Here is a 27,326-nt window from a genome sequence, read left to right as displayed (position 1 = left end):
TATGGTGTTTCACGAGTGCGAAGTGTGCGTTTACTTTACATAGACCGCCCCATTACATTTACAATTATCTGGTGTTTTTACACGATAGTCTGTCAGTTCTTTAAATCGGTAGTTTTCTGTAATAAGTCTTCAGTAAGTAAATCTGTTGCAGTCAAAGTCCACGTCGCGTCATTTCTCTTATACTTGCACGTAGAAAGCTAAGCGTTTAACATATACAAAACAGATATAATAATAATAAAAAAACCAATACGCGCAAAATACGGCGTTGCATGTGTACAGCGTCTTGTATACTTAGTGTAGCGGAATGTACAGTTCGCGACGACACGGTACCTCTTTCTCAATGACTTTCTCAATGTACTCGACGGTTCGCACTTTAGTCTCGCCGGTGGCCGGGCACACGTATTCCTCCGAGCGGAAGGTAATGCGCTCGTCTAACAGTTTTTCCTTCTCCTTCACGGCTAGTATCTGGCCCGGTTTTGTACGTAACGCGATACGTGGCAGGGGCCATTTCTATAATTTGTAAAGCCAATTGTGACATACACATCCCAGAAGAACGAACAACATTGCCAGCGAAGCGACACATTGATTCCCACCCACACAAAAATACGATCACAAAATGTTACTTGTTTAAGTTATTCAGTAGATTTAAATTACCATTTGGCAAGTAGCAGTTTGAATTTCATGAATTAGGTGAATGTGTAAATTTAATTGGTATAGTGCTAATGACTCAATGTTTTGATGAATTTCATTCTAAAGGGAGTGGATGGATATTCATTCAAACGATATGCATTCGTCTATGAAACACCAGCAAATCATTAGTGTTAATAAACATTTGTATGTTAAAGGTTATGGACAAACAATCATTTGGATTACATTACAACACATTCGGAATTAATTTTGGAAAGAAAGATATGACACAATATTAAGTTGAATGACCGGGTATGAAATTGGTACTAAAACCTCAAACAAATTAGCGAGATACGTCTTGATCGTTCTTTCCATATTGACATTGATTTTCTTAGCACCGCCAATATCAAAAACGTGTAAGGGTACAACAAAAATGCTTGAACATTCCTCCTCACTCATCCTCGTAAAGCCCACCATATAATTTTTTTGCAAGGGAATTTTGATTCTAGTTGTACTTGAAATTGAGTTGAGTTTAATTTGTTCGAAAAATTTTAGAAACAAAAGAAATGCGACTTTATTTGTTTACATGAAAGTTAAAATTCCATTGAGACCAAATGTACATCTGAGTGTAGGTGGGCGTTTTCCAAATTAAATCCCGAAAATCGAATTTCACCTGATCTGGACGTGTTTGGGCTCATTCTACTCAGAATCACGAGCTGATTCGATCTCGACGATAAAAAAATGTGTCCCAAATTTTCCATACAAAATTCGAGTTTTTCTTCTACGTCACGCTCGTAGTAAGTTCATACTAAAATCGTGACGTAAAAGGAAAAAAATATTAGGACACTTTTTTTTATCGTCGGGATCGAATCAGCTCGTGATTCTGAGTAGAATGAGCCCAGACACGTCCAGATCTGGTGAAATTCGATTTTCGGGATTTAATTTGGAAAACGCCCAGGTACATTGGGCGGCAAGAGGTTATTTTTTTGAAGGTGTGAGATCGAGATAGGTATTCAAACATTTTTGACATGACTGTATAATTTTCTTTTGATATTGACTTTGCATTTAATATTAATAGGACAACAGTTACACAATAGAAGGTAGGAAATTAGACAATAATTACCTCGGACGGAGACTTATCTCTCGACGGAACCTCTCCTATGATTTCAGAGGCCGGCCCGACCATGCTTTTTATTACTTTTTGTGATTCTATCGCTTCCTGCCAAAATGATTCACTGGTTAATAAAGTAAGTATATCAATAAGTATTCCAAGCAAATTTGATTAAAAATGCCACGTTGTTTTTTTTAATATCTATTTAAAATTGTCTTGTGAGTGCCCTAATTTGAAATGTACAACTTGCATATCATATTCCAGTACAAGTAGTCCAACTAGAGCAAATGTCGATTGCCTAGCAACCTTAAGCTTTGCATTGGCGACCGTGTAGGTCAATTTACGAAAGCTGGCCCGAATGGAATGATCAGAATTTTGATTGTATGACTTGTATGAGTGACAGCTATATCGAAATACAGTAACGTCGCGAGATAGGGTAAATTGCCAGTAAGTGGCCAGTGTCCAATAACTGGCCACCCTATAGGTACTAAAAAAATTTCTTTACATATAAATAGAGCTTATTTTTACATACAATTTCTATTACTGGCCAACTTTCAGTAACTGGCCACGTTATGCTAAACTGAATTCTGTTTAACAGTATACAGAGTTATTTTTTAGTACAAGGTGGCCAGTTACAGGCAATTTACCCAACCATTTTATTGGTTAATCTGTCACACATGCATATTTTCATTCACTCATTCGTTCTATTTATGCCAGCTCTTATAAATTGACCTGTATCAGATGAGTCAGTGAGGGTGTATACAAATGTATTACCTGCTCTAGTGAGCGTAGCCTGGCAGCTCGCCACGCGGCGCGTTTGGCTGCGCGTGCGGCGGCGTCCTCGCCGTCCGCGCCGCCCGCGCGTCGTCGAGACTTCGCCGACGGACTTACACCGCCCGCCGATGCACTGCAAAACCATATGTACACATTTATGTATTACAGACGTAATGGATTAGCGAGTATTTAGAGATGTTGCTTGACCTAGATCAGAAAGGGAGCGGATGACATTTTTTTTAAACAGTGAACTAGCTGTACTTCACAACTAGATTTTTTGATTTGTTCTTTTTTCAAGTAGTCACACTACTATATATAAATTATAAATTTAAATAGCGCTGTACTTCACTCAATTAGCTAATAATAATGTCATATACTCGATGTACCTTTAATTAAAGTGTACCTTTAATGAAAGTGTCAAAAGTGTTGGCTTCGACTCCGCGCACGCCTCCCAAAGGTCCGGAACACCCGATGGTTTCCGTAATGGGAAAGACATACATGTCATAGGCCGAAACTCGACTATCATAATGTGTACCATAGAAATATGATTTTACTCCAACGTGAAGAAAAAGGACGGCATGTTACCTATGATCATATTTCTATGATAAACATATGATAGTGGAGATACTAAGAAATAGTGCCTAAGGGATCCAGTCCCCTGGCTGAAATCGAAACAGCGTCCCTCTAACAGTTACTTCAAAATATTTAGCTGTCGAATAATAACTATCAATACAATTTAACTACACATATAACGGGTATAGAGACGGGGCATAAAATAGACTCTCGAATAAAATGTTTGCAGGTACAGGAGATGGTAAGGTTTATCAAGCTTGCTAGGCGAGAGGTTTCCTTGAATACGCTAATTATACGGATGCACGACAACTCGACAATATACATGACTGGACCACTATTGTATAGGAGTCACCACTCACCGCTGCTGTCGCGGCAAAGCATTATAAACTCGAGTCGTCCTTATTTTTTTTCTGTAATACATATAAACCTATTTCATTATTTATAGCAAAATGGAAATCTTTTTTTATTTAGATTATTTTGTTGTACTAATTTCGCTGACAAACAAAATAAGATCGGGCTGTGAATAAAGTGTCTGTCTTCTCCATTGGGCCATGATTGGCGGCAGAGATGATTTTTTTTGAAGTTGTAAGTGGCGCTTACCTGTGTCCGTTCTCACAGGGTTCGTCGTCTGAGTGCGAGCTGTATCCGCTGTGCCGGTCCTCCCCGGGGGACCACGAGCGGAGTTCAGCTCGCGATAGCGACGCCATCTTCCTTTCCTCTTCTTGCTTCAATTTCTCCACCTCATCCGCCGATAGAAATGTGAAAACTTTCTCTGTTGATAATAAAATAACAAGAGATTAACAATAATTCCACACTGAGAAATAGATCTCACCAATATAATTTATCTCCGGTTTTTACCTGGTTTAGGTGATGCTTTGTGACTTTCTTCCATCGCACTCTCAAAGAACTTCTTCTTGTCACTGACAGAAGCTTTCACAAAATTACCAGAATGAGGAGGGGAAGCCTGTGAACAGAGTCGATAGTCAGCACGGCAGCGTATCGTATACTTAGATAAAGTGAATGCTGTTAGTGAGTATAATAAGCTCATGATATGTACAAGCCATTGCATATCCCTTTTCCAGGCTGTTCACACCCATGCAGTCAGTAAACTGTTGTTATAACCAAGGCAAATTTGTTAATAAAATATATAGTAACTTGATGAAAGGTAAATAAATTATAACATGCAAAATAAGTTAAATCACAAGTTAATATCAGTATCGATCGAGTAAGTAAGTAACATAAATCGGGTAGGTAGGTACGTGGGGATGAGAGTGTAGATGACAATGTTTGATCAAGTGGGTGGGGTAGTTGGGCTGTCGACGAACACAATCAAAAGAAGCCGTGATGGATGAGATGGCGAACAGTGGTGATTACCTCGCCGATGGCGAAGGCTTTGATTTTGCTGCTCCATGCGGGTTTCGGGTCGGGGCTGGGCGAGGAGCTCCGTGCCCTCAAGTTTTCCGAACTGTTCGACAACGAATCGGGCGCAGGAGCAGTCGTCACTTCGCCGAAACGGACTCTTCTCTCCGACTGAACACTTTTAGGCACTTCGTTTAAAATAATTGGAACTGGTTGAGTAACGTTCGCATTTATGTCGTTTCCTAAATTACTAAGAAATGACGGTGACACTTGTGGCTCCTGACTGGTGAGCCTATTTTGGTTGGAAAAGCACATTTGATGAGTGCAAGTATAGGGATTGTAAGTGCCCGCCACCGTCGTCAAAGATGGATATGGATTAATTGGTGGGTAGGTTGAAGAATGTACCATTTTCGGTGAGAGGCTTCTAGCACGTATATCTCTGAGCGAATAATGTGTCGGAATATGGGTAGGTACGTCATCTGAATAAGTTTCGTCGGGATGTAAACTACATAGTGAATTTGGTATATGCGAAACTGTGGGCAGTATTTTATATTGCACATGTAGCAATTCGGGTGGTTCAGGTACCTTACCAGGACTTACAGATAATTCATTATAATACTCATCACTGCTAACGGAGGAAATCTTTGGCGTTCGGAAGACTTGTTGTGAAGGCACTTCGGAAATTATGGCTACTCGGGACGGTGGGTTTATTGAAACAGGTTGTGATGCCAACACAGGGTGAGCGTTGTAATTGACGGGGGGAGGGATTTCAGATTCTGGTGAGTCGGTCGAGTCGGTAGACTGCATGGTTGTTTCGGTCACGTGCGTCTCCGGCAGAACTATCCTGTCGGGTACGACGGTGATGGGTGTTGGACTCGACTCGTACTCGTTATCGCTAAGCATGACATTATCACTTACATTAGTATCGAACAAAGGCGGAGGAGGGATGATGACGTCACCGGGAGGAACGGGACTCACGTATGGGAGCGGCGAGGAGACTTCTCTCTCTTTCGATTTTAGAAAAGATCTATGTGTTCCCGTGCATGCATCGTTAGTGTCAACCGTTCCAGGCATACTCGGGCCAGAAACATGCTCCGCCTCATGCACTATGGGTCGAGTTAAACTTTTCGCATCGCTGTTATATATAGCGTGTCGTTCGTGATCGTCGTGTGGCTGTTCAGTGAAACTAACTCGCTTCATTTGCGGTTTGCGTGGCACTTGAGGCTTCGGTTTGACGGGAGGCGGGGGCGGGTTGTGCTGCGGCCGCTGCAGCGGCGGCGGCGGCGGCGGCGGGAGGTCCACCGCGGTGCCCTTGTCCAAGGCCGCGGGCGCGGCCGGAGGCGTAGGCGACTTGACCTTCTGTTGTGTGAACACCGCTAGAGGTGACGGCGGCGCCGCTTGCAAACTGGACGACTAACCAAACCAATACTTTTGTACTACACCGCACCAATAAAGGATTAATGCGGCCGAATTAGCCACCGAAAACTACATATGCTTGAGCCGATCGATTTACTCGAATAGCGAAGCTACTTGCACGAAAATAACTTGCGATAGAAAACTGCTAGATCGAGCCGAACTGAACGAAAGCTTAGACTAAACGAAAGTAAAATCTTCCAAAATAAATGTCAGTAATGAAAATAGGCTTAACTAAAACAAATTTATTAAAAAACATAACGCGTAATTTTGAAACATAGTGTATTTAATGCAACGTTTTAAACATAACGCCAATTACAATAATTTTAAAAACCAATTATTTAAGTATAATATTTAAAAGTATATGTAATTATTGTAAAGTAATTGGCAGTTAATTTGGCCGAATAATTTTAATTGATAATAATAAGCTTATACAAATAAAAAACATTTAAGTTTAACTAAAATACGTGATATTCTTTAAGTAAGTTTAAATAGATATGTTTACACATGATGGCAATTAACGATTCGGATATTAAATACGATAACATTTGCAATCTAGGTATATTCGGTTTCTACAGGTATGAGTTCAAACAGGTACAGAAAAGTACAAGATTCGTGGATAAACAGATATCAAAATTGGTCAGACGGATACACAGTAAATTCCTACAACAGTTAACATTTATAAATAAGTCATAAAACGTTTGGTTAGATGTCAAGAGATAATGTCCGGAGGAGCGCGCCACAATACACAATTTCACATAAGGTACAGTCTATCAAAAGTGAAGTTCAATTGTAATCGAGTCAACAACGTAGGTATTACATGCAGTTATGCTCATTTAGAATATATAGACATACAAATAACTAACGAATTTAACGTACGCACGTCAATAACAATTACTTAAACTTATATAAGTATGCTAACGGTCAAGGAAAACGTTTGATTTTTATTTTAAAATTTGGGATCCAAAATAGTGATTCAAGCTAAATAGTTCTATGTATACTAGCAATGCATAATCATAGATTTACGACGGTTTCTGGAAGTTGTCAAAAACGTACTGATAACTTTGTTTGAAGTTATGTCGATTTCATAATCATAAATCATTCAATAAAATTGACTGATATTTTTCTACAGGTTTTGAGCAAAGTTTACTAAAGTATAATGTCACACTTTAGATACATAATTGTACGTACACACACAAACAGCGTGAACAAATGGTGAAACAGGTATCCTATTAACAGGTTTACATCTAAACACCATTCAGGTCAACCATCCGTCCGTTGAAAAAGTAAAGTGGCTCAGATTATCAGTTGGCCGGACAATATCGGGCAGACAGGTGACAGTGCCGAATAACTGACAGGCCGATATAGTCCGGCGAACTGGTGATCTGGGACCACACTGGGACACAGTATAAGGCCAGAAGTAACTATTCTGACAATCGTACACCGCGCGGTATGTACAACACGGCGCGCACACATACATATCGAGCGGCGTACGTTTGTTAGAAGAATTATTGCTGATCTCATAGTGTCTGGCATCTGGGCCCTAACACTCATTACTTAATATGACATATTTTCTCACGTTTTACAGGGATAATATACAAGACAATTTAGGATCCTGCCACATGATTCCCTTAAGTACCGTCGCTTTTTGCAACATAGGACTGATAAGCATTCAATCTATCAATCTCGCAATCAATTATAGTTATTATCAAAGCTTTACTTTGCTCCTCAAACACTCTAGTCTCGTATAAATGTTAAATTTAGTATATGTACAGGCACAGTATAATAAAGAGTACTATCGTACAGTATGGCCACTCCCGCTCCCCGCTGAAAGTGCCGCCCACCCCCTATCAGTTACCTCACAGTTACCGCCTGTCAAAAACGCGAACAGTCAATCTGTCATATGTCACTCATACAAGCATAGTACGCGTTCACGTACACGAGCTTAGACTGTGTGCTAGGAACGCGCCTCTTTCATATATTTGACCGCCAGTGTCCGAGGTGTGGTACAGGTAAATTCAATATACAAAGTTAAATTCGGAATATTGGGTATGCTGTTAGCGGGAGCGTACATGAGCCCTATGATGGAAGTTGCATCAAACCACGTTAAATTAATAGGTACCTAGTGCCCCTACACAATTATACAGGATACACTTTCAATAAAGTAGTCAATCACAATTATATATTTAAGAAGGGCTAATGTGCACCACCGCTTTCTTGTTTACTACAATTAGTACGCCAATTCTCAACCACGCGTTTGGAAGCGCATAAGAAAATATTTACGATTTAACAAAGTTGTAGACAATTTTATGGAACACCACAGTACGAAATGAATGATAAAGAATACACACAGTTCTGAATTGGCATAATAGGGATAATAACAAAAGATGACATAACCACAATTTTTTCAATGCTTGCCGGTTCTATAAAGGACGGGTTAAAAATGACACTTGACTTCATATGTTCTGTTGTAGAGTAACGTCTTATTATAAGCATGACATTTTTAAATTAATTATTTACAAAGTATACAAAAGTTAAATTGATGAGCTATGTGTTTCCCTCCATTTCCTCTGCGTTTGCATTCTGCAATGGATGTAACATTTGTTTGTCAATAAACTAGCTAGAACGCACTTGTCACTGTTACATTAAGCTAACACACGACGACATTGAGCTAAGCTACATTAAATTAAAATAACCACAGACACTTCTCATCCGTTTTGAAAAACAAAAGTAATAATTACTCGTATAGTTTATTCTTTCATTTTTATGGATAACATCTTAGGGTTTAAAGGATATAGAAAGTACATACATGCACATCATTTCGTCACTTGATCGACGATACTGATGAACTAAAAGGTACATTTAACAGAGATCCTACAGAGAATTGGTCTATCTATAGGAAGGAACAGCAGTTATAAATTTAAGTGCCACCTTTCCACATTAAATTAATCAATCTACATAATAACAGGCTTTGCGTAAATATACTATAACATTTATTTTGGAAGATAAGGTTATTAAGATACTTATAAGTAGAAAATAGGTACGTTTAAAATATCCATATAATAAAATCAAGTATATTTTCATGCAAGCAATAGGTTTATACTACAAATATACAAAGTGCATGCTAAATATCTATTGTACAAACTGCAGTTAGGGAAGAATCATTGTGCCAATAATTCAAGTCTATTAGACTTAAAATTTAGTTAATATAAAGCTACAAATAACTATCATGCTGTAATTTTACTTTAACTTGTAATTAGAAATTATGAAGCCGAGAAAAACACATTATCAAAATGCTGGGTTTAAATATCATGCATATAGGTAATTAAAAAAATCAAAGAACGAAATATTATCGATTGAAATTTCATTACTAGCAGATGTTGAAAGACGTTAAAAATATTTTTTAAATTAGCTTCAAAGATGTCAAAGTGGGAGAGTAATGCAGCATCGATAGACCTATTGGCAGTTTCCTTACAAATTTGCGTTCCCTTTTATTCTAAATGGTCACTAGTAAAACTCTCAGTGTACTTAGCTAAGTAAAAGGCATTTCATGAGTTCGTTGTGATGTCTAAATTAAATATTGTTTAAATATAAGTGATGATCACTTGATCAGAATATCGTTGACAAAAAAATCTCGATAGTTATATCCTCTAATTGGAACGGAATTTCGTAAAGAGACTTGCAGTACTTTTTAGCTTTGTAAATAAGAGAGCCTGCGCTTTGAAAGAGCCTACGAAAGGTGTCTAGGTTGTGTGGGGAAGACAACGCTTACCTGAGGTTGGAGGGTGTGTTTGGACATGACGACAGTGGTGGTTTTGTGCTGCGGCTCGGGCGACGTGGGCGGCGCCGGCTCGAGAGCCATGCTCTCCACGGCGTGCACTATGTCCAGCACCTACAAGTGAAACATGATGATGAGATAGGTAATACGATACTTATTAGAGTAGGTCACCATTCATAGACAGGTCGAGAAAAAAAACTAAAAAATGTACATATATGGTTATAAAAAAGGGCGAGGGAGGCCCTTAGGTTCTGGGCTGGGTCAATAAGTTAACCATGCGTTACCCCGTGCGAAAAAAGTAGATTTGAATCGCACGACTCCCCTTGACTAAAAAGCTGGTTCCACAGTAAGGCATTATAAAGATTTCGAGCTTTCTGACCAACTTGATATCACTGTATTCTTCGTAAATATCCTGTGGCAATCGGACAAAAACAATGTTTCTTTTTTTACATACACATACGTTCTAATATAGACAAAAAATGCAAATATCAAACGAAATTGCGTCTTACCTTTTCAGGTGTAGACTTTTCCCTCATTTCTGCGACTTGTTTCTCATGTTCAAACTCAACTAGCTCCTTTTGGAAATGCTGCTCCTGCTAAAAAATATTAGTTACAATTAAATATTGGATTATAATATTAATCTTATACATATAATCGAAAGAAACAAAAAAATCCCAACTACATGGTTAGCTTTTTAAAGTTGGTCAATAGTAAAATGACGTACGAATAGGTAAGTAAGTACAAGAATAAATAATATAAGTACCTGTTGATGTTGGTGTACAGAATCATCCCGATCTAAGCTGGATGTTGAGTGAGATAGAGAGCCGCCAGTGTCCGCCGTTCCGCTTTCGCTACCAGTCTGTTTAGGACCAAACAACATTAATATTTAAATATTGTATATTTTCAAATAAGTATTGTATGATGCGTTAATAAATATAAATCTGGCTATAAGTAAAAGCTTATTTTAATATTTGTGTCGAATTTTAGCGCAGATTTGGCTGGCGTGGCGCGTCGCACATTACATACATGTGTGTAAGAATTTCGTTTACGTTGTAAACTTTACAAGTCGGAGTATTTTTTAATATATTATAGCCGCATTTTCCTGCTTAGGTAGATGTGTTTTTATGGCATAACACTGCTGTCTTGACAGCCCCCTTTTCTAGTTCCATGATAAACAATAGACAACTCTATGGCTTGAAGTTTGAAATGACAGCTAAACAGTCCTTATATTATGAGAGTAGGATGAGCGAGACTTACGTGATACTTCTCGGGTCGCGAGTAGCCGTGGCACACGACGAGGTGCAGCGGCGCGTTGGTGGCGGAGCGCAGCGCGTTCACCGCCTCGTTGTGCGTGGCGCCCAGAAGCGACACGCCGTTCACTTCCAGTAGGCGCATGCCCACCTGAATAAGTCAACGTTTAACCATTTTGTTTTACAATGTATAAGTCCGCATCAGAGTCGAATGCTTTTGTGTATGTATAAAGGTGAAGAAATCTTATTCCGCAACTACTTAAGGATGAAGAGAATAATCATTTTCGATGTTCTCATCTCGAAAATGTACATTTAACAAGCTTGGTATTTCAATCAGTCAAGTTGACAAAAACTAGGATGTAAAACTAGGACGGGAAAGATATTCACTGCATATATCGGTTATAACATAGCAATCTGGCAAAGAAGAGAAGTGGCAAGTGGTATAGCAGTGTCGTCCTTTTCATATCGATTTGTGTAAGAAAACGGGACGTCACTACGGTATTGTCTCTTTCTAATCTCTATGAATTTTTCCCAGGATGTACATACATTGGTAGTTAAGTTTTCCTTACCTTGAGCCTTCCATCGCGCCTGGCCGCGCCGCCGCTGTTGATCTTGGATATGAAGACGCCCTCGTCGTTGGGGTCGTTGGGGTTGCCGCGCTGCCCGTTCAGTCCGCCCTTTATGTGCATACCGAGCTTCTCGCCCTCTTGCTTTACTATCGTTAGGTCCTGTTTGGTAAAAGTTCAAGTTTAACGGATTTGATCACAAAACAATTGAGTAAGTTTTCCCATTAACTTACTAAGCGTATCGCCTAAGATCAACTAGTATAAGAATTGAGAGAAAGTCTCCGATTTCATAATTATCACATTTAGAAGTTAGAGTTTGTAAATTTCAGGCGATACCTTTGGTAATAATAGAGCCCAGAGATCATAACGATCTGATACAGCTCTAGTTAACAAAGAGAGCGGCATGTAATATGGGACTTTAATACGTTCACACTTCACAGTGTAGAACTGTTTATATATGTACTAACTTGATATATATGAGATATCCTGGAGTATATACACATCCTCGCCATATACAAATATACATTAAGGACTGCTCATGCAAAAATACACAACATTTCATGCACTAAACATAACAATATTCTAGCACAAGACAGTCTAACTTCATCCGGAATACGAAACAACATCACAGAATAAAATAATATAATTTTATAAAAAGCTATAGTATAAAAATAAAACAGGGTCTCAATTTAAATCTTAAATTGTAGGAATAAGGTGTCCACTAACATATCTACTGAAAGAAGAGGCTTTCTCATTCGCGCTACGTTCGTTATGTCTGTAGCAATTCCAATTCATGATTTTTTTAATTAATCATTTGGATCGAGAACAATCAAAGGGGCGGGGTATACTGAATATTGAAAGTACATCTACGTAGAGTGTAAAGCATCATACTATAACCATTCAAAACGACGTTAGCTGAGCACAGTGACTGTGGGAGGGGTACGGTCGACACACATATCTGGTAAAGTAACACACATGAGATCGCCGGGTGAGGACTTACAGTTGCGTCAACAATCTCAACTTGAACGAGTGTCTGAACGAACGCCGCGCGGTCGTCGAGTGCACGTGTGGAACAAAACAACGATTTGGATGTTATAGCAAAGGTTTAAAGCTACTCCTTTAATTACGCGAGTCTAATACCAGACATTGAGGCAGATAGAATATACTTCTCCATTTGGCAACAAGTACCCATTATTTATGTATGTTAGTCGCTCTTGTACACAATTCGGGTGGAAATGTAGGTTTGCATCCAGAAATATCAAGCCGTAGAGATTTGCAGTGTGTAAATGGATATGTAATATTGACGGCCCGTGATAAGATGTAAGAGAATGCGCTACAGTTGTGGCAGAGTACACGTGTATCTTTTCTGACTACTTGCAGCGGAAAGCGACAGTTTGCGTACATAGTATTAACTAAACAAGTTTTCATTAAAACCTCTGTAGTAAAATACATAAACCTTATATGATAAGCGATATGCAAAATACTTCTGTTTCGTTCACTGCAATTTTGCCAAATACTACGGTAAGCAATACTCAATTTGTCTACTTATAACCACATTACGTATATATTAATGGTCATCCAATGACTCACAACCCGACCACTCGCTTTCATGCAAAACACTGCGCGACTTACTTGCGTGTAAGTACATACAAATTAAAAACATAATTAATACATATTCATGTGCATTTCCTCTAATTGGGTTTTAGTTTATTGATAAATGTTTAACTTATATTTGATCATTTGGTTTTCAAACCTTGTCAATGAGTTTTACTCAATGGCAGATTCGAGCAAATATTACATATTCAAACTGTAAGCTATTAATCGAATGGTAATAACTTTCTTCTCAGTGGATTATAAATCTCTCCTGACCGTAGCACAGACAAAATATTCCAACATTGCACATACAAAGTCGAAGATTTCAACTATTGGGCGGTCGCATGCCGCGGTCACGAGATTGTCATTCGGTGAACGTTGACAATTCCATTAACACAAAATGTCCGAGTTGTCCAACTACTCTTATTCATCTTGGTACATCGGATCAGGTCCACCAAACTGTCTGCACTAAACAATTAATTATACTGCGGTCGTATTCTTTTTTTATCGGTTGCTACAATTTTTTATTTCCACTACTGATTGGCGTTGATCAGCCAGTTATATTGCTTGGTGTTCGATGCGACCCACCCTAAGACTATGATAAGATTGTCTGCGCCACAGCCGTATCTTCGAAGCCGTTGCCAACCTCAGTAGGAGCAGTGTAGTGGTGAGTACTGACCTGGAAGCCGAGCGGCAGCGGGTCGTGGCGCACGGTGAGCGTGAGCGTGGGCCCGGGCTGCAGGAGCAGCTGCACGGCGTCGCGGTGCGTGGCGCCCGTCAGCTCGTTGCCGTTCACCTTGAGCAGCCGGTCGCCCATGCGCAGCTTACCGGACCGCGCCGCCACACCGCCGGGCACCACCTGAATGTATTTCAGTTACATTCATGTGCCGTTTCACTATTAAACTTTGGTGAATTTAGGAGCAGATCTACTCCAAATACTTATTTTCAACTTTTAGATTTGTGTTTATTATGATCAAAGACATATATAACTCCGCATAGACGGATAAAGTCTAAGAAAAAAACGTACGTCAGTACCTTACAGAAAAAGGTACGGTGGCCTAGATGGCGTTACACCTTTGGAGTACGCTCAGCTAGATGGCGCTAATATTAATATTTGACATTTTGACATATATCAAGGTAAGAATATGGGCCAAATTGTCAAATCTGACGTTCAAAAGTTGTAAGCCTGTGTCGAGAGATGGCAGTCTATGCACGGTGATTACACATTTTACTTTGACAGTAACTCTCTATAATACTCGATCCTCTTTGATTATGATTGATATATAAATGACAATTATTTGACAAATGAAGTTAAAGGGCCAAAGATTATCAGATCAACTGTAAACAGACAGGCCGATATCGTCCAGCAGACTAGTGACCTACTGTAGGGCCGTATAGGATAAAGTAGAGAACTTACCTCGAGAAAATAGTGTGTTCTTCTTGTACTATCTCACTTCACAAGTCAGTTAATAACATCAATATACCGAATATATGGGCCAACATAATATGGGCCGAAAGCATGTAGCGTAGCAGGGTTTATTTAACGGTTAAAGTGACACGGTGCTTGGCAGAATGAGTCTCCATTAAATGTTGGCTAGAACCTAAATCATCTTCAATCTTCTGACTATACCCCTATACCGAACTAACGTATAACTGAAGCTTTTATTATTATTCGGCAATACTTACATGGGAAATAAATATTCCAGGTTCCTTTCCCCCGAATGGCACACACGAGTGATCCGTACCACCGATGATACTGAATCCAAGAGAGCCTCCTTCCTTTACCAAAACCACATCCTGCAACAATGAAAATAAATTGTAATACAATATACTTATTAAGTCTGCAGCGGGAGCTTTGAAGCTTCAAGCAGTTTTACCCTACCGTAATCATTTAGAGGGGTTGAGATAGCAAATAGATTTTTATTTCAAAGTGTGTGTAGGTGTAGGTGAAATAATGGTTTAACCTATTGACTAGTTTTAGCATCATTTGAAGCAGGAAATATTGCATTTTAACACTTTTCCAGACCCCACCATTGTACAAGATAACTGGAACTAGCTAGCTCTGTAGATTCATTCAAATACAAATCTCATTTTCAGAAAGACCAATCTAATATAAATCTTAAATCGGAACTTTAAAGTAGACATTTCTGTCGGCATGTGGTCGCTAAATGAACTATGTCTGGAAAAGGGTTAAGTGATGATCTGGATTTTCATTTGCAAAACCAATTCCAAGCGGATGGTAGCTCTCCATCCGAGGAATTGCAATGCCTAGCACTAATAGCACAAGTCAGTTGTGAGTGTATACTCTCAGAAACGCACGAGAGAAACGGATGCGTTCTCACGTGACTCGGAATATCATTTTTGTTTTTTTTTTCGTAACTTGCAAAGCTTGTTTTTCTAGAAATATCTAGAATTCTATATACATAGCAGTGTTTATGAAACCCATTTAAGTACCCAGTTTAGAACCTATTTAGTAAACTTAAAACTATAAGCTTCAGTGAATGTTTTCTAGTAGTGAGCGTGCAGCAGCAGCGGTGTCTCGGTGCAACGTCGAAGCCTTTTTTGCAGGCAGTTCGAAAAAAATCTACAATATAGCGTAAATATGTGCCCGCTACCATAAAAAGATTGTCACATGCGCGTTTCTAACCCATGAAGCACTAAAATAGTTTATACTGTACAAACTAAAACAAAAAGTAACCTTGAACTATCGATTTGTTTCATCCGTACATACACAAGTGCGCTATTACAATTTAGTATACGAAATCTTAATTAAACCAGTACCTATATTACAGTCGACGAGAAAAGCTTTTTCATCAATGAAGCGGGCACACATAAACGCTGAGCGTACTGAGATATCTTACTTCGACGATGAGCGGCGCGACGAGGTGGTTGTCGGTGATGCGCGTGACGGTGGTCTCGGTGAAGGTGGACTTGGTGATGGTCTCGGTGACGCGGCCGAGCGCGGCGGGCGGCGGCGGCAGCACGACGGGCGCGGGCCGCTCCACGGTGACGCGCACGCCGCGCTCCACGGGCTCCGCCGCCGGCCGCCGCCCGCCGAGGAAGTGCGCCGGTATCATCGCTTGGAACTCCTCGTTCGTTATCGGCCGAGAGGGCTGCGCGGTTAACACGTTCACATCAGACATAGAACACTCTTTTTAATCAGAATTTGGATGTTTGCTCTAACGAGATTAATTGCTGACACCGCATGATGTTATTGACCACGAAAATACTTAATTTAGCTATGAAGAAGGGCTTGCTTTATTACACAACTTTACGCAATTGATCTGTTTAAAATTAGCGCATAGTTCACTCGAAACTTCCAAGCTCGCGAGTCATTAAACACTTGAAACTCAGAAAGTTAGTTATTGGTCATACAGGGTTCTTAGTAAAAAACAGATAAATAAAATTACGTTCTATTTTTAACTTTTCTATTTAGTATTTATTATCCACTTCAAATCATCTGATATGTTCATCATAATTATTCTAACAATGACGATATTGTAAATAGCGGCTAGTTAATATTACCAACCCATGTTACCTAATATAAAAGTATCAGATCCTCCAATATGAATCCCACGAAAACATTTTCAAGTAAAATAGTGCTAAGACGAATCTATCAGGCCTCACTGTCAAAAAATTATTAGATCTTCTGTAGAACATGTTTCTAAATCTACAAGCGCTACTCAAGACTCTATACCTAGGACTGTTGTATAATAGTGATGAATATTTTCCACCTCACAGCAGTGAAAACATAAAAAAATCAAAAGCATAAGAGCTATGAAATTGAAACTTTATATGTTTAATTTATAGTTAATGACATGATAATGACCTGTACTGAGAATTTATTTGTCTGGCATAAAACAGACCCAAGTTATGGTTTGATATGTTTCTTAAAACATCTAATTTTGTACACCTATCCAACCAAAAGCTCACGCCTCCCGCCGTCGCCGCCGCCATATAGAGAACTGTGAATTAAATTGAACCTTTCTTCCATAGTAAATGTATGAAAAAAGTTCACATTTTTTGTGGCTTTTTGGTGCATTACCGTAGGACTGAAATACTATCGGATAAGAATGGAATCGATTGGCAGAAAAAAAGAAAAAGGTACCTATCCAGAATATCCCTTTCTCTCATCTGTATGTTTTTGCCAAATCCGAAAAAAAAATACTAAAGTTTTCTGGTAACAGCGCGGGATCTGGTAGCTGGCATCAAAATACACCCTGTGTACCTGTGGTTGATGCAGCTGGGTGGTGTGTAACTGTGGTTGATGCAGCTGGCCTTTAGGAGGTATTAGGTACGTCTTTCTATTTCTTGTTTTCCAAATTAAATCCTGGTGGGACACAAACATAAAAACACGAGCACGTTCTCGGAACTACCCATAGGCCAGTGTTGGGCAAAACGTAGAATTACAAATTACAAATTGCAATTACAGAATGTAATTTCAATTTTAAATTATAAATTGAAATTACAGAAATGTAATTTCTAATTGAGTTACGGTTTTCACTAAATTACAAAATGTAATTTGCAATTCAATTACAAATTAATTTTGTAATTTTAATTGGTAATTCATTACTTTATAAATTACAAATTACATTCATCTAGGAAAAAGATTTTCACTGTCCTAATATAGCTTGCTACTAAGTATATTTTTTGTGGGTTTGTGTTTCAATATAATATTAGGTATTAAATTAGAATTAGAAACATTAAAACAAAAAATAGTTCTTTTTTTTTCATACTTGTTTAAGTTTTTTAGTACGTATTTTAGCTCTTACATTTTACTTCGGATGTGAGCTATTTACTAATTTCAATTTTGATAGTTTGTTAGACGATAACGTGTCTCCGATATTTATGAAATTCGGGGTGATTACAGCTGAGGTACTCTCAATAAAAAATATACAGACAATCTAAAATTGAAAAAAAAAAAATGTACCTAAGTACTTTTTTAAATTCCATATTAGTAATTTAAATTGTGTAGGTAATCGTAACTGTTTATTAAATAAATGTTTTAAACTACACTAAAGCCCCATTTAGATGGTACGAGTTTCTCGCCCGTTTTGGTCGAGAAACTCGTATGACATTATCGTATACGATTATCGCCTGGCGATTATCGTACGAAAACGTTTACATTCGTGCGAGAAATAAAAACTCGCATACGAGTATCGTATGCGATACTCGCCAGGCGATTATCGCCAGGCGAAATAGTTTAGACGGAAAGTTGAATTTTCGGGAGATAATTCCATAACATTTCTCGACTCGTCTAAACCGGTTCTCGTATGACATTTCTTCTCGAACGTGCGATTATTGCACGAATCGGGGCGAACCGATTTTCATGCGAGTTTTGCCTGTCAACTTGCGTGCTTAGTTGCTAATTAATTAATTATAAATACATATATTATATGCTTTTTTATAATATTGAACATAATTTACTTTGAATTTAAGTTGAATAGTACCCAATAATATTAAAAATACTATAAATTATTTATGACGGTCTAAATAATAATTATATAATAGGGAAAATAATGAATTCGACCGTAGCGTTACCTAGCTAATAATATCTTAGTTGCGATAATTGCGATTAGGTTTAGGATATAATTGAGCATAGAATATAGATAAGATTTATTTTAAATCATAGCATTATACTCCATATGGGGTATAATGCCAGTAAACATAATGTTGATAATGATAACCCTAATTTATTTTTGGTTTTAGCAGTTACTGAGAGTTAGCTATAAATATAAACAATAATATAATATTTACATGATTTCTGTTTCTAGGTAAAGAGAATTCATTTCGACTGAGTAGCGCATAAACTCGTATACGATTCTCGCATACGTGTTTTGTTTACACGGAGACATACAAACATCAAAGGCGAGGCGATTATCGCCTCCTCCCGTGCGATATCGTACGCATAGTTTACATGATGCGATATTTTTTCTCGTACTTCGATAATCGTACGTTCGAGGCGAGAAACTCGTACCATCTAAATGGGGCTTAATTGTTTTCCTTAACCATTCCAAGTGGGTAAATTGGGTATTTTTGTGTAAGTAATAATCAAATTTACATAACGTAATTTCGTAATTCAAATTACAAATTAATGTAATTTCAATTATAAATTACCAAGTAATTTCAATTACATTTAATTCCATTACGAACATAATTAATTACAAGTAATTGCAATTTATATAATTTAATTTGTAATTCAATTACAAAATAATTGAATTATGCCCAACACTGCCATCTTAGGCATATCGAGGGCATAAATCATTTCAGTTATTGTGCTTAGTACGAGTTCCATAAAGGAACTGGGATTCGAAAGAGTAGTAATAGTTTTATAGAAGCACAGAATAAACATATCCCTCAATGCGATATATGTAAAAATTTGTTTCCTGGTTTTCATAACTTTGTGGCGCACCCAGCGTTGAAACGAATTTGCCAGTTTCATCATTAAAGTTATCTGTATACAGGAAACACCCTTAGTAGTATGTATTATCAGTCCCTAGAATTGAGCCATATTGCTTATTCACAACAAGTACTACGTATCGCCCTAAAGCGATAAGATTTGATAAACTGATAGCACACCCCACGATCAAGGTTGGAATGTCTGACGACACAAAATTCCACTTGCTTTCTGAAAATATACATTTATATCAGATTACTCTGTAGTACTAGTAGCAATCGTCTAAACAAGAGCTACTTATTCCACTTTTGGAACAGGTTGCATCCTCTATCAATCAGGTAGGGAAAAAATTGAATATTACTATAATAATTATGCATTCCCATGTAGAAGCAAAACCCTTTGCAAATTTTACCCATGCCACTTCATCCCAGTCAACAATACTGTCGTAACTACATATACGCATAATTTTATTCTTGAATATTCTTGATCGGTGCTCCTTTCATTTCATCATGCAGTAGTATACGCTACATAATAATATTGAGAGATGTATTGAATTTCAATGTATTTGCAAGTAAAATGTTTGTCTAACTGTCCATGCGGTGCCGCAAATCACACAAATAGCTTTGAGAAACATCACGCTAAATATTGTGCGTTGTCTCTCTTCTAAATGTCTGAAAAAAGTAAAATAATGTTACTTTAACTTGAAGTAAAATGAAATGTACAAATTAAAATGCCAACGGTTCGTTATCAACGGTTGCGTAGGATAACCGGGTCTCGCCATCCCGAAACATGAGCTCTATATTTCGAGACGCGTAAGACGAGGCATCTTCCGCCGCCATTTTGGAAACCGTGACGTTATGCTACGAATAAAGTGATATAGAATACGTATAATAATGGTGTAAAGCTGTATCAGACAAGCACGGGATGTGAACGTGTTAAACCGATATGTAACCATCACCTGCGAACGTTGGGCATTACATCAAGTAAATGGAGCCTTACCTGAATATCATCGAAGACGTCGTCGGCAGATCCGTGCATGTTATTGGCGCCGGGAGTTAGGGGCGTGCTAGTGCTGTTAGTCGACGATTTCGTGGCCTGTAGTAACAATTTGTTTACATCGTTATTAATAATCATCCTACAGTTCAAAATAGAACAGATTGTACTTTAATTCTCTTTTATGTATATTTATAGTTGGTTACTAGTCGCCTGCAAAAATTAGTGCTTTCAGAACTAAGTAAATTCTACATATGTGCGTGTTTTCGTAAATTAAATTCTGGGTTTCATACAGCCTTTTGAATTAAACTTAGTCAAGAATTTAATTAAGGAAAGTACGGAAGTGCACTCTATAAGCGGTGGCTCAAAGGACCGAGGCTGTCAAAGCGTCGCACGGAGCGGACAAGCCTCACCTGTCCGTTGGGCTGGCTCAGCCTCCGGGGCGCGGGCTGCGGCGGGAGCGCGGCGGGTGCGAAGGCGGTCTGTTTCTGCGCATGCTGGGGCGGCTGTACGAGTACGGGTGCCTGTGTCTGTGCGGGTGCGACATGCACGTGTGCGTCACGCGGTAGAGTGTGATTGGCTACGGGTGCACTGATGTTGTTGGTGGGTTTCTGTGCCGGAGCGTTCACATTGGACAGGCTGGTCTTGTGCTCTCTCACTTCGTCTGACGTCGATTTGCGCGGGAGCGTTTCTCCTGAACGAAACAGAAAGTGGTTAAAATATAAATTTTAGAAAGCCAAGCTTACATGTCATGTATGATTCTTACGAATGTTTCATTTCGTACGAACATCGTAATCATAAGGATTACAGTCATTTAAATTTAAAATATATATGACAAGGTAATATTTCAAAGCAATAGAGCATCGTATCGACTACAATCACGTGATCGCACTTGTAAGCTACGACATTCTGATTGATAGATTCGTATATACTACATCTGCTTGCAAGCATATTCTGACTCTGACTAATGAGCTATATTACATATTGTCGAAAAACGTGTGTCAACGTCAACAGTAGATACTGGTCTGAGTTTTATGGTCCGCTGGCTGCAGCTAAATTTGTGAGTAAATCATATTCGCCGATTGCCATATGAATGTAGTCCACGTGTGTGTGGTGGATTGTTATACTTATTTGCATATTTATTTTTGCGGTGGGAAGAGTTTTGGATTAACGTGGATTTCCGCAAAGTAACGCCTGATTCCATCGAGTAGTCGACGAGTTTGAAAAACTTTTCTTTATTCTAAGTGAGGTATTCTTAGTTCTAAGTGAATAGTGGCTAAATAAACAAGCTAGGGCAGGCACCTTGTTCGGGTGTGATGGTTCGCTGCAGCACCAGCCGCACGAACCGCTCGTGGCCGGTGAGCAATGACACCGCCGCCTCGTGACGCGCGTTCTCCATTTCCACGCCGTTGATCTGCAAGTTAAACTTACTTAGTCACGATTCTCAGTACTAACCATTTGTTTCTAAAGGCTGCTAATCTGTAGGTATTAATCATAAATTGGAAGAATGCCTCCAATTAACACATGTAACACATGTAATGGGTTGGTGATGATAATAAATTGCCGCAATATGTGGTTGCCGAGTGTCGAACTTTAGGTATCACCCAAAAGACAAGCTAGCTGAACACCCGTTCGACACTAATTTATTGAACGTGAAATCATTGTACAGTCGTGTTCATAAATATGTGTACATTTCTTCACCTTAACTCTATGCAATAAGGTGAAAAATGTACACATATTTATGAACACGACTGTACCTCATAACGTAACCTGTTGTAAACAATGCGAATCTTTTTTTCTGACTACTTTTGTGATAATTATGAATATATTATTATAATTAATATAATATTAATATAAGGTACAGCGGGGTAAATCTCAACTGGGGGGCAAATGTAACTGGTCCATTTTTTCCATGTTTTACAATGTTTGCATTTTGAAATAGTGTCCACCCGTTATATATTGTGCGTTATATATTTTATGAGAAGATGGACGATAGGCTTCCCAGCACTTGCATGTAAATTGTCTGAGGTTTTATTTATTACTTTTGTGATTTTTATTTTACACTACTAGTTTAATACATATTCTGCAATTATAGTTGTAATTAGTTTAATTATTCGGTGTATTGGCTTAAGCTGTGATGCCGTGTAAATTATTTGAAATAAATGTTAAATAAACCGTGTTTCACTTAACACTAAAAACCTGAAAACAGTTTGTTCAGAATCGAGAGTAATGAAAATGAAAATGAAAATGAAAATGAAATATTTATTTTTCAAGTAGGCATATTACAATGCGCATATGAACGTCAAATAAAGCTACGCCGGCTCTAACCCTACGCCTCAGCCTCGAGAAGATTTCAGTCCCCCCTCAGTTGGGAGGGGGGTATCCACTATGGGACCGGCAAGAAACTCGGCGGGCAACTTCTTTTCAAAACATTACATCTTATAATTAACATGCATTAAATAACAACATACAATTTAACATGCAAAAGTATTCATCAAAGAATATGAACAGACTAGGTACTCTATGGAAATCAATTTCAATAAATTATATTATTGCTTAATAATACGTCGTTCTTCTTCAGAGAAAACATATCAAATTGTCATAGAAGAAAAAGATAATATGAATCTCAATATCATTAAATATGTTATTTACCTACACAACATAAAATATAAAATATTTGATGTGCTTTCTTATCTGAACTGTGTCCTCTATACATAATACAATTATTTTAATTGCTATTCGTTTTTTGTAGTTTCTGGTTCGGGCCATGCATGTTTGTCTGTCAAATAGTCCTCGACTCTGTAATAAGCCTTTAACATCAATGATTTTTTTAAGTAGTTCTTAAGAGCTGGGAGGGGTAATCTCAAAGCAGTGTCAGGTAACTTATTATAAAAATGAATGCATTGCCCAACAAATGACTTCTGTACTTTACGGACACGAAACTTCTTTATGGCAAGCTTATTTTTGTTTCTAGTGTTATAATTATGGATATCAGAATTCTTAGTGAAACAGTCTAAATTCTTAACAACATAAATTATACTATCATAAATGTATTGGGAAGCTACAGTTAAGATATTAATTTCTTTGAAGAGTTCTCTTACTGATTCACGTGTTCCTAAGTTGTAAATAGAACGAATGGCTCTCTTTTGTAATACAAAGATAGTCTGTATGTCAGCTGCTTTGCCCCAAACCAGAATACCGTATGACATTACACTGTGAAAATAACTATGATACACTAGGCGAGCTGTCTCAACATTAGTCAGTTGCCTGATTCTCCTAACGGCGTATGCGGCTGAACTTAATTTGCTTGCTAGTTTCTTTATATGAGGACTCCATTGTAGATTTTTGTCCAATGTTAAACCAAGAAACAGTGTTGTATCTACCATCTCTAAGCATTCATCATTCAAAAGTATTTTTGTATCGATTGGTTTAACATTCGGCAGAGAAAATCGAATACATTTGGTTTTCTTAGAATTAAGAAGTAAATTGTTGACAGTAAACCACTGCAGTACATCAGCTAACGTGCTATTAATTACATTGTAATCCGTAGATTTTCGGTCAACATTAAAAAGCAGTGATGTATCATCAGCAAAAAGTACTATTTCACAAAAGTTTTTCACTATACATGGCAAATCATTTATATAAACCAAAAACAGGAATGGACCTAAAATTGAGCCTTGTGGCACTCCTAATTGGACTACAGTCCCGCTAGAGCGAGTTTTGTTAACAACTACTGTTTGTGTTCTATTGCTAAGGTAAGAAGACATAAAGTTTAGGGCATTTATAGACAAACCATAGTGTTCTAATTTCAAAATGAGCGTTCCATGATCCACACAATCAAAGGCTTTTGAAAGATCACAAAATATGCCAATTGCATCACAAGAATTTTCCCAAAAATTATATATATGTTTAATGAGTACCGAAGCAGCATCGGTCGTGGAACGGCCCCTTGTGAAACCGAACTGTTTGCTTGTAAGTAATCTATGTCTGTTGAAGTGTCCCAGTAGATCATTTAACATTAGCTTCTCAAAGACTTTACTTACTACAGGAAGTATTGATATGGGACGGAAATTGGTTATATCACTCGAATCACCCGATTGAAAAAGCGGTATGACTTTGCTACATTTCATAAGATCTGGAAAGGTGCCTTGTGAAATTGAAATATTATATATTACGGCCAAGTAAGGTGCTATTATATCTATGACATGACTAATTACTTTAACTGATGTTCCCCATAAGTCTTCCGTTTTCTTTAAATTGAGTGACTTGAATGTTTTAACAATATTTACAGAGTCTACTTGACTAAATTCAAATGAATTATTACATTTCTTAACATTAGCACAAAGTAATGAATGGGTAGAATCGATTGAGCTATATCTTGATGGGGGTAATATTTTTATTTTAATTAGTATTATTAATTATTTTTTACGTGCCCATTCTATTGTACTCGTAATACAACATTGTGTATATCGCATTGCTAGAGGTTGTTTACCTTTTTTCAGTATTTAGGGGTATTAATACTGGCCGGTTACTTGGACGATTATTTTTTCCGCTACTAGTTTGACGTTGTTTATCAGTTTAATCTTAATGTTTATCATAAGTCATAACAAATTGAACTCGTACCTAATTACAACCTTGTCATTTTGAATATTGAGTTTATTTGCTTACTGCGATTACCTGTCCAATTTGAAGTTTACTGTGACAAAGCTTTAAAGTGTTTTACAGTGACATCTTAGCTGTCTATTGGTAAACCTTATGTCGTTGCAGTAACGTACACAAATAAATAGTGTTATGGTTTATGATGGTAGTTAGCAATTATTTTATTGAGTGTAGAGCTAAAAGTCAAGTAGAGCTGTACAGAAAATTAAAAATTCAATTAAAAAAAAAGTAACGATCAGATTAAAAAATGAATACTCTAGATGAGTTTAAAAAAATAAAAATCAGTTGGGGTGTCTGAGGTTTTGAGTGATACCGGAAACACCGTGTATATGGTAGGCGTGTTCAGTGGGTACATGTAGTTGTAGAACTCAACATCATGGTGTAATAATGAAAAAAAAAATGGATTAGTTACAATTGCCCCCCAGTCGAGATTTGTCCCGCTATACCTTAATGAATATTTATTAGTATATTAAGTACTATTTTAGATACATCGCTGACTGTTCAGGTGCTACATATCAGAAAATATCGCAATGTAATGAACCTTGCATGTGAACTCGAGCGCCGTGTAAATGTGCTCTTAGTCACGATTCGCAGTACCGACCATTTGTTTCTCAGTAAAGCATTGCTATCACGATAACAGTTGAGTTGATAATGAAGAGCGATAGAAATAGTATATTGTTAGTTTCGAATGGAAATTAATAAAGACCTTCGGTTTAATTGGCAGAAGTGTGTGCAGTAAAAGAGTAAAAACAGTATTTTACGATCCATTGTTTCTCTCGGTTTCCAGATTCATGATACATAACGATAACATTTTATTTTAAAACAAATATATCCATACATTCGTATTAAACAATGCGAAGTATTATCTCAAATGCTCATGCTAAATTATACAATGTCTTAAAAAACAGTGCCATTAGAAGTCAGTTTTCAAACTTATCTTAGCTCAATAATTTAATATATCTGACTTCGGATTTTATTTCATTCGTAAATTTTATTGTGCTTTGTGTATTTCTGCTTGTAAATGACGATCCTTATTGGGAGAAACTATTCCTTTTATTATTTTCAATTTATAATGTAATTTTTGACGATCATGATGAGAAGATAAACATAGTGTAATTTTTTATCATTTATAGTGTAATTTTTATCATGAAATAAAGAAATCCAAATCTAAATCATCACGGTATGATAGTGTAAAATATCGCGAAACTCAAAGAAACACCCATCACCTTGACGTCCTTGACAGCAGCACCCTCCGGCAAGATACGCGAGTTTTAGATGACGTCATAGGTCACAGTCATTTTGGCGCGGGGGTAAGCCCTGCCGCCAGCTACGTTTAGCTCGGCTCCATGCGTTGCAAATTAGTTATGGCTAAGAATACAACTCACCGAAACGACTTTGTCCCCGACCAACAGGCGTCTTTGGCGGCCGCGCCTTGGGGTGAGATACATGAGTTGTAGGTGACATCATGGCCAATTTCGGCTCAGGGGCAAGCCTTTGCTGCCGGCGGTGCTTAGCTCGGCTTCGTTCGTTGCAAAGTAAGTATGGCTAATAAATCTAATAATAATGCCACTCACCGAAACGACCTTGTCCCCGACCATCATCTTGCCGTCCTTGGAGGCCGCGCCCTGCGGTGAGATACGCGAGATGTAGATGGCGTCACTGTCGTCCCGATAGGGCGGCGAGCCCTTGCCTCCGGCTATGCTGAACCCGAGACCGGCTCCGTCGCGAATCAGGGTCGTGTGAACTAGGACTTTCTGCTGATAAGCTGTAATACAAATTATTTTATATTTTAATATGTGTCGTAGATAAGAACGTAAAAGCGTAATTAATATCGGAAGGCATTCAGTACCTCACTTTTTTCCGTCTGAAGAATGGCTGTTAAAATAAACACGAACTAGAGGTATATTAGATACGCACGATGGCTTAACAGCAAATAAAATAATCCGCTTGCCTACACATTCCATTACTTCGCTTTATATAATAATTACACGCTTTTTTTACGATTGTTCATCGAAACATCTTAGATAAAAAGTAGTTCGATGGTTAATGGAAACCAATAATGACTTGCAAAAATATAACATACGTAACTTCTAGATACATTATTTGACAGTCTATTGAACTTGATTTACGATACAATTCGGAGGTCAATTACTTAGTTAACCTTCAGCTTAATTATTGGACACTCCAGGAACCGTATTAAAATGCTATCGAATATTAAATGACATGAGCATTG

At 37.9% G+C, this 27,326-nt stretch overlaps 1 protein-coding gene across 18 annotated transcripts in view; it reads right to left on the bottom strand.

The window, feature by feature from the left end:
• LOC125242358 (protein lap4) overlaps positions 1 to 27,326 on the bottom strand; it is a 116,874-nt gene that overhangs the window by 3,070 nt on the left and 86,478 nt on the right. For 8 of the 18 annotated variants that reach the window (XM_048151139.1, XM_048151142.1, XM_048151141.1 and 5 more), the window contains 18 exons: positions 26,668 to 26,858; positions 21,737 to 21,848; positions 20,848 to 21,128; positions 20,441 to 20,536; positions 15,906 to 16,157; positions 14,731 to 14,841; positions 13,724 to 13,903; positions 11,455 to 11,613; positions 10,893 to 11,036; positions 10,399 to 10,494; positions 10,145 to 10,231; positions 9,630 to 9,749; positions 4,460 to 5,857; positions 3,944 to 4,049; positions 3,686 to 3,857; positions 2,513 to 2,645; positions 1,751 to 1,846; positions 331 to 510 (listed from right to left, as the gene is read on the bottom strand). In XM_048151139.1, the coding sequence (XP_048007096.1) occupies positions 331 to 510; positions 1,751 to 1,846; positions 2,513 to 2,645; positions 3,686 to 3,857; positions 3,944 to 4,049; positions 4,460 to 5,857; positions 9,630 to 9,749; positions 10,145 to 10,231; positions 10,399 to 10,494; positions 10,893 to 11,036; positions 11,455 to 11,613; positions 13,724 to 13,903; positions 14,731 to 14,841; positions 15,906 to 16,157; positions 20,441 to 20,536; positions 20,848 to 21,128; positions 21,737 to 21,848; positions 26,668 to 26,858 (3,914 nt within the window). Of the gene's footprint in view, positions 1 to 330; positions 511 to 1,750; positions 1,847 to 2,512; positions 2,646 to 3,685; positions 3,858 to 3,943; positions 4,050 to 4,459; positions 5,858 to 7,869; positions 8,441 to 9,629; positions 9,750 to 10,144; positions 10,232 to 10,398; positions 10,495 to 10,892; positions 11,037 to 11,454; positions 11,614 to 13,723; positions 13,904 to 14,730; positions 14,842 to 15,905; positions 16,158 to 20,440; positions 20,537 to 20,847; positions 21,129 to 21,736; positions 21,849 to 26,667; positions 26,859 to 27,326 lie in introns of those variants that run through there. The other 10 variants (XM_048151143.1, XM_048151147.1, XM_048151149.1 and 7 more) reach the window with 9 other exon arrangements.

This window comes from Leguminivora glycinivorella, chromosome 2 (assembly GCF_023078275.1).
Source record: "Leguminivora glycinivorella isolate SPB_JAAS2020 chromosome 2, LegGlyc_1.1, whole genome shotgun sequence".
NCBI lineage: Eukaryota > Metazoa > Arthropoda > Insecta > Lepidoptera > Tortricidae > Leguminivora > Leguminivora glycinivorella.
Note: the sequence above shows the minus strand (reverse complement) of the source record. Positions and strands in the feature narration are given on the sequence as shown.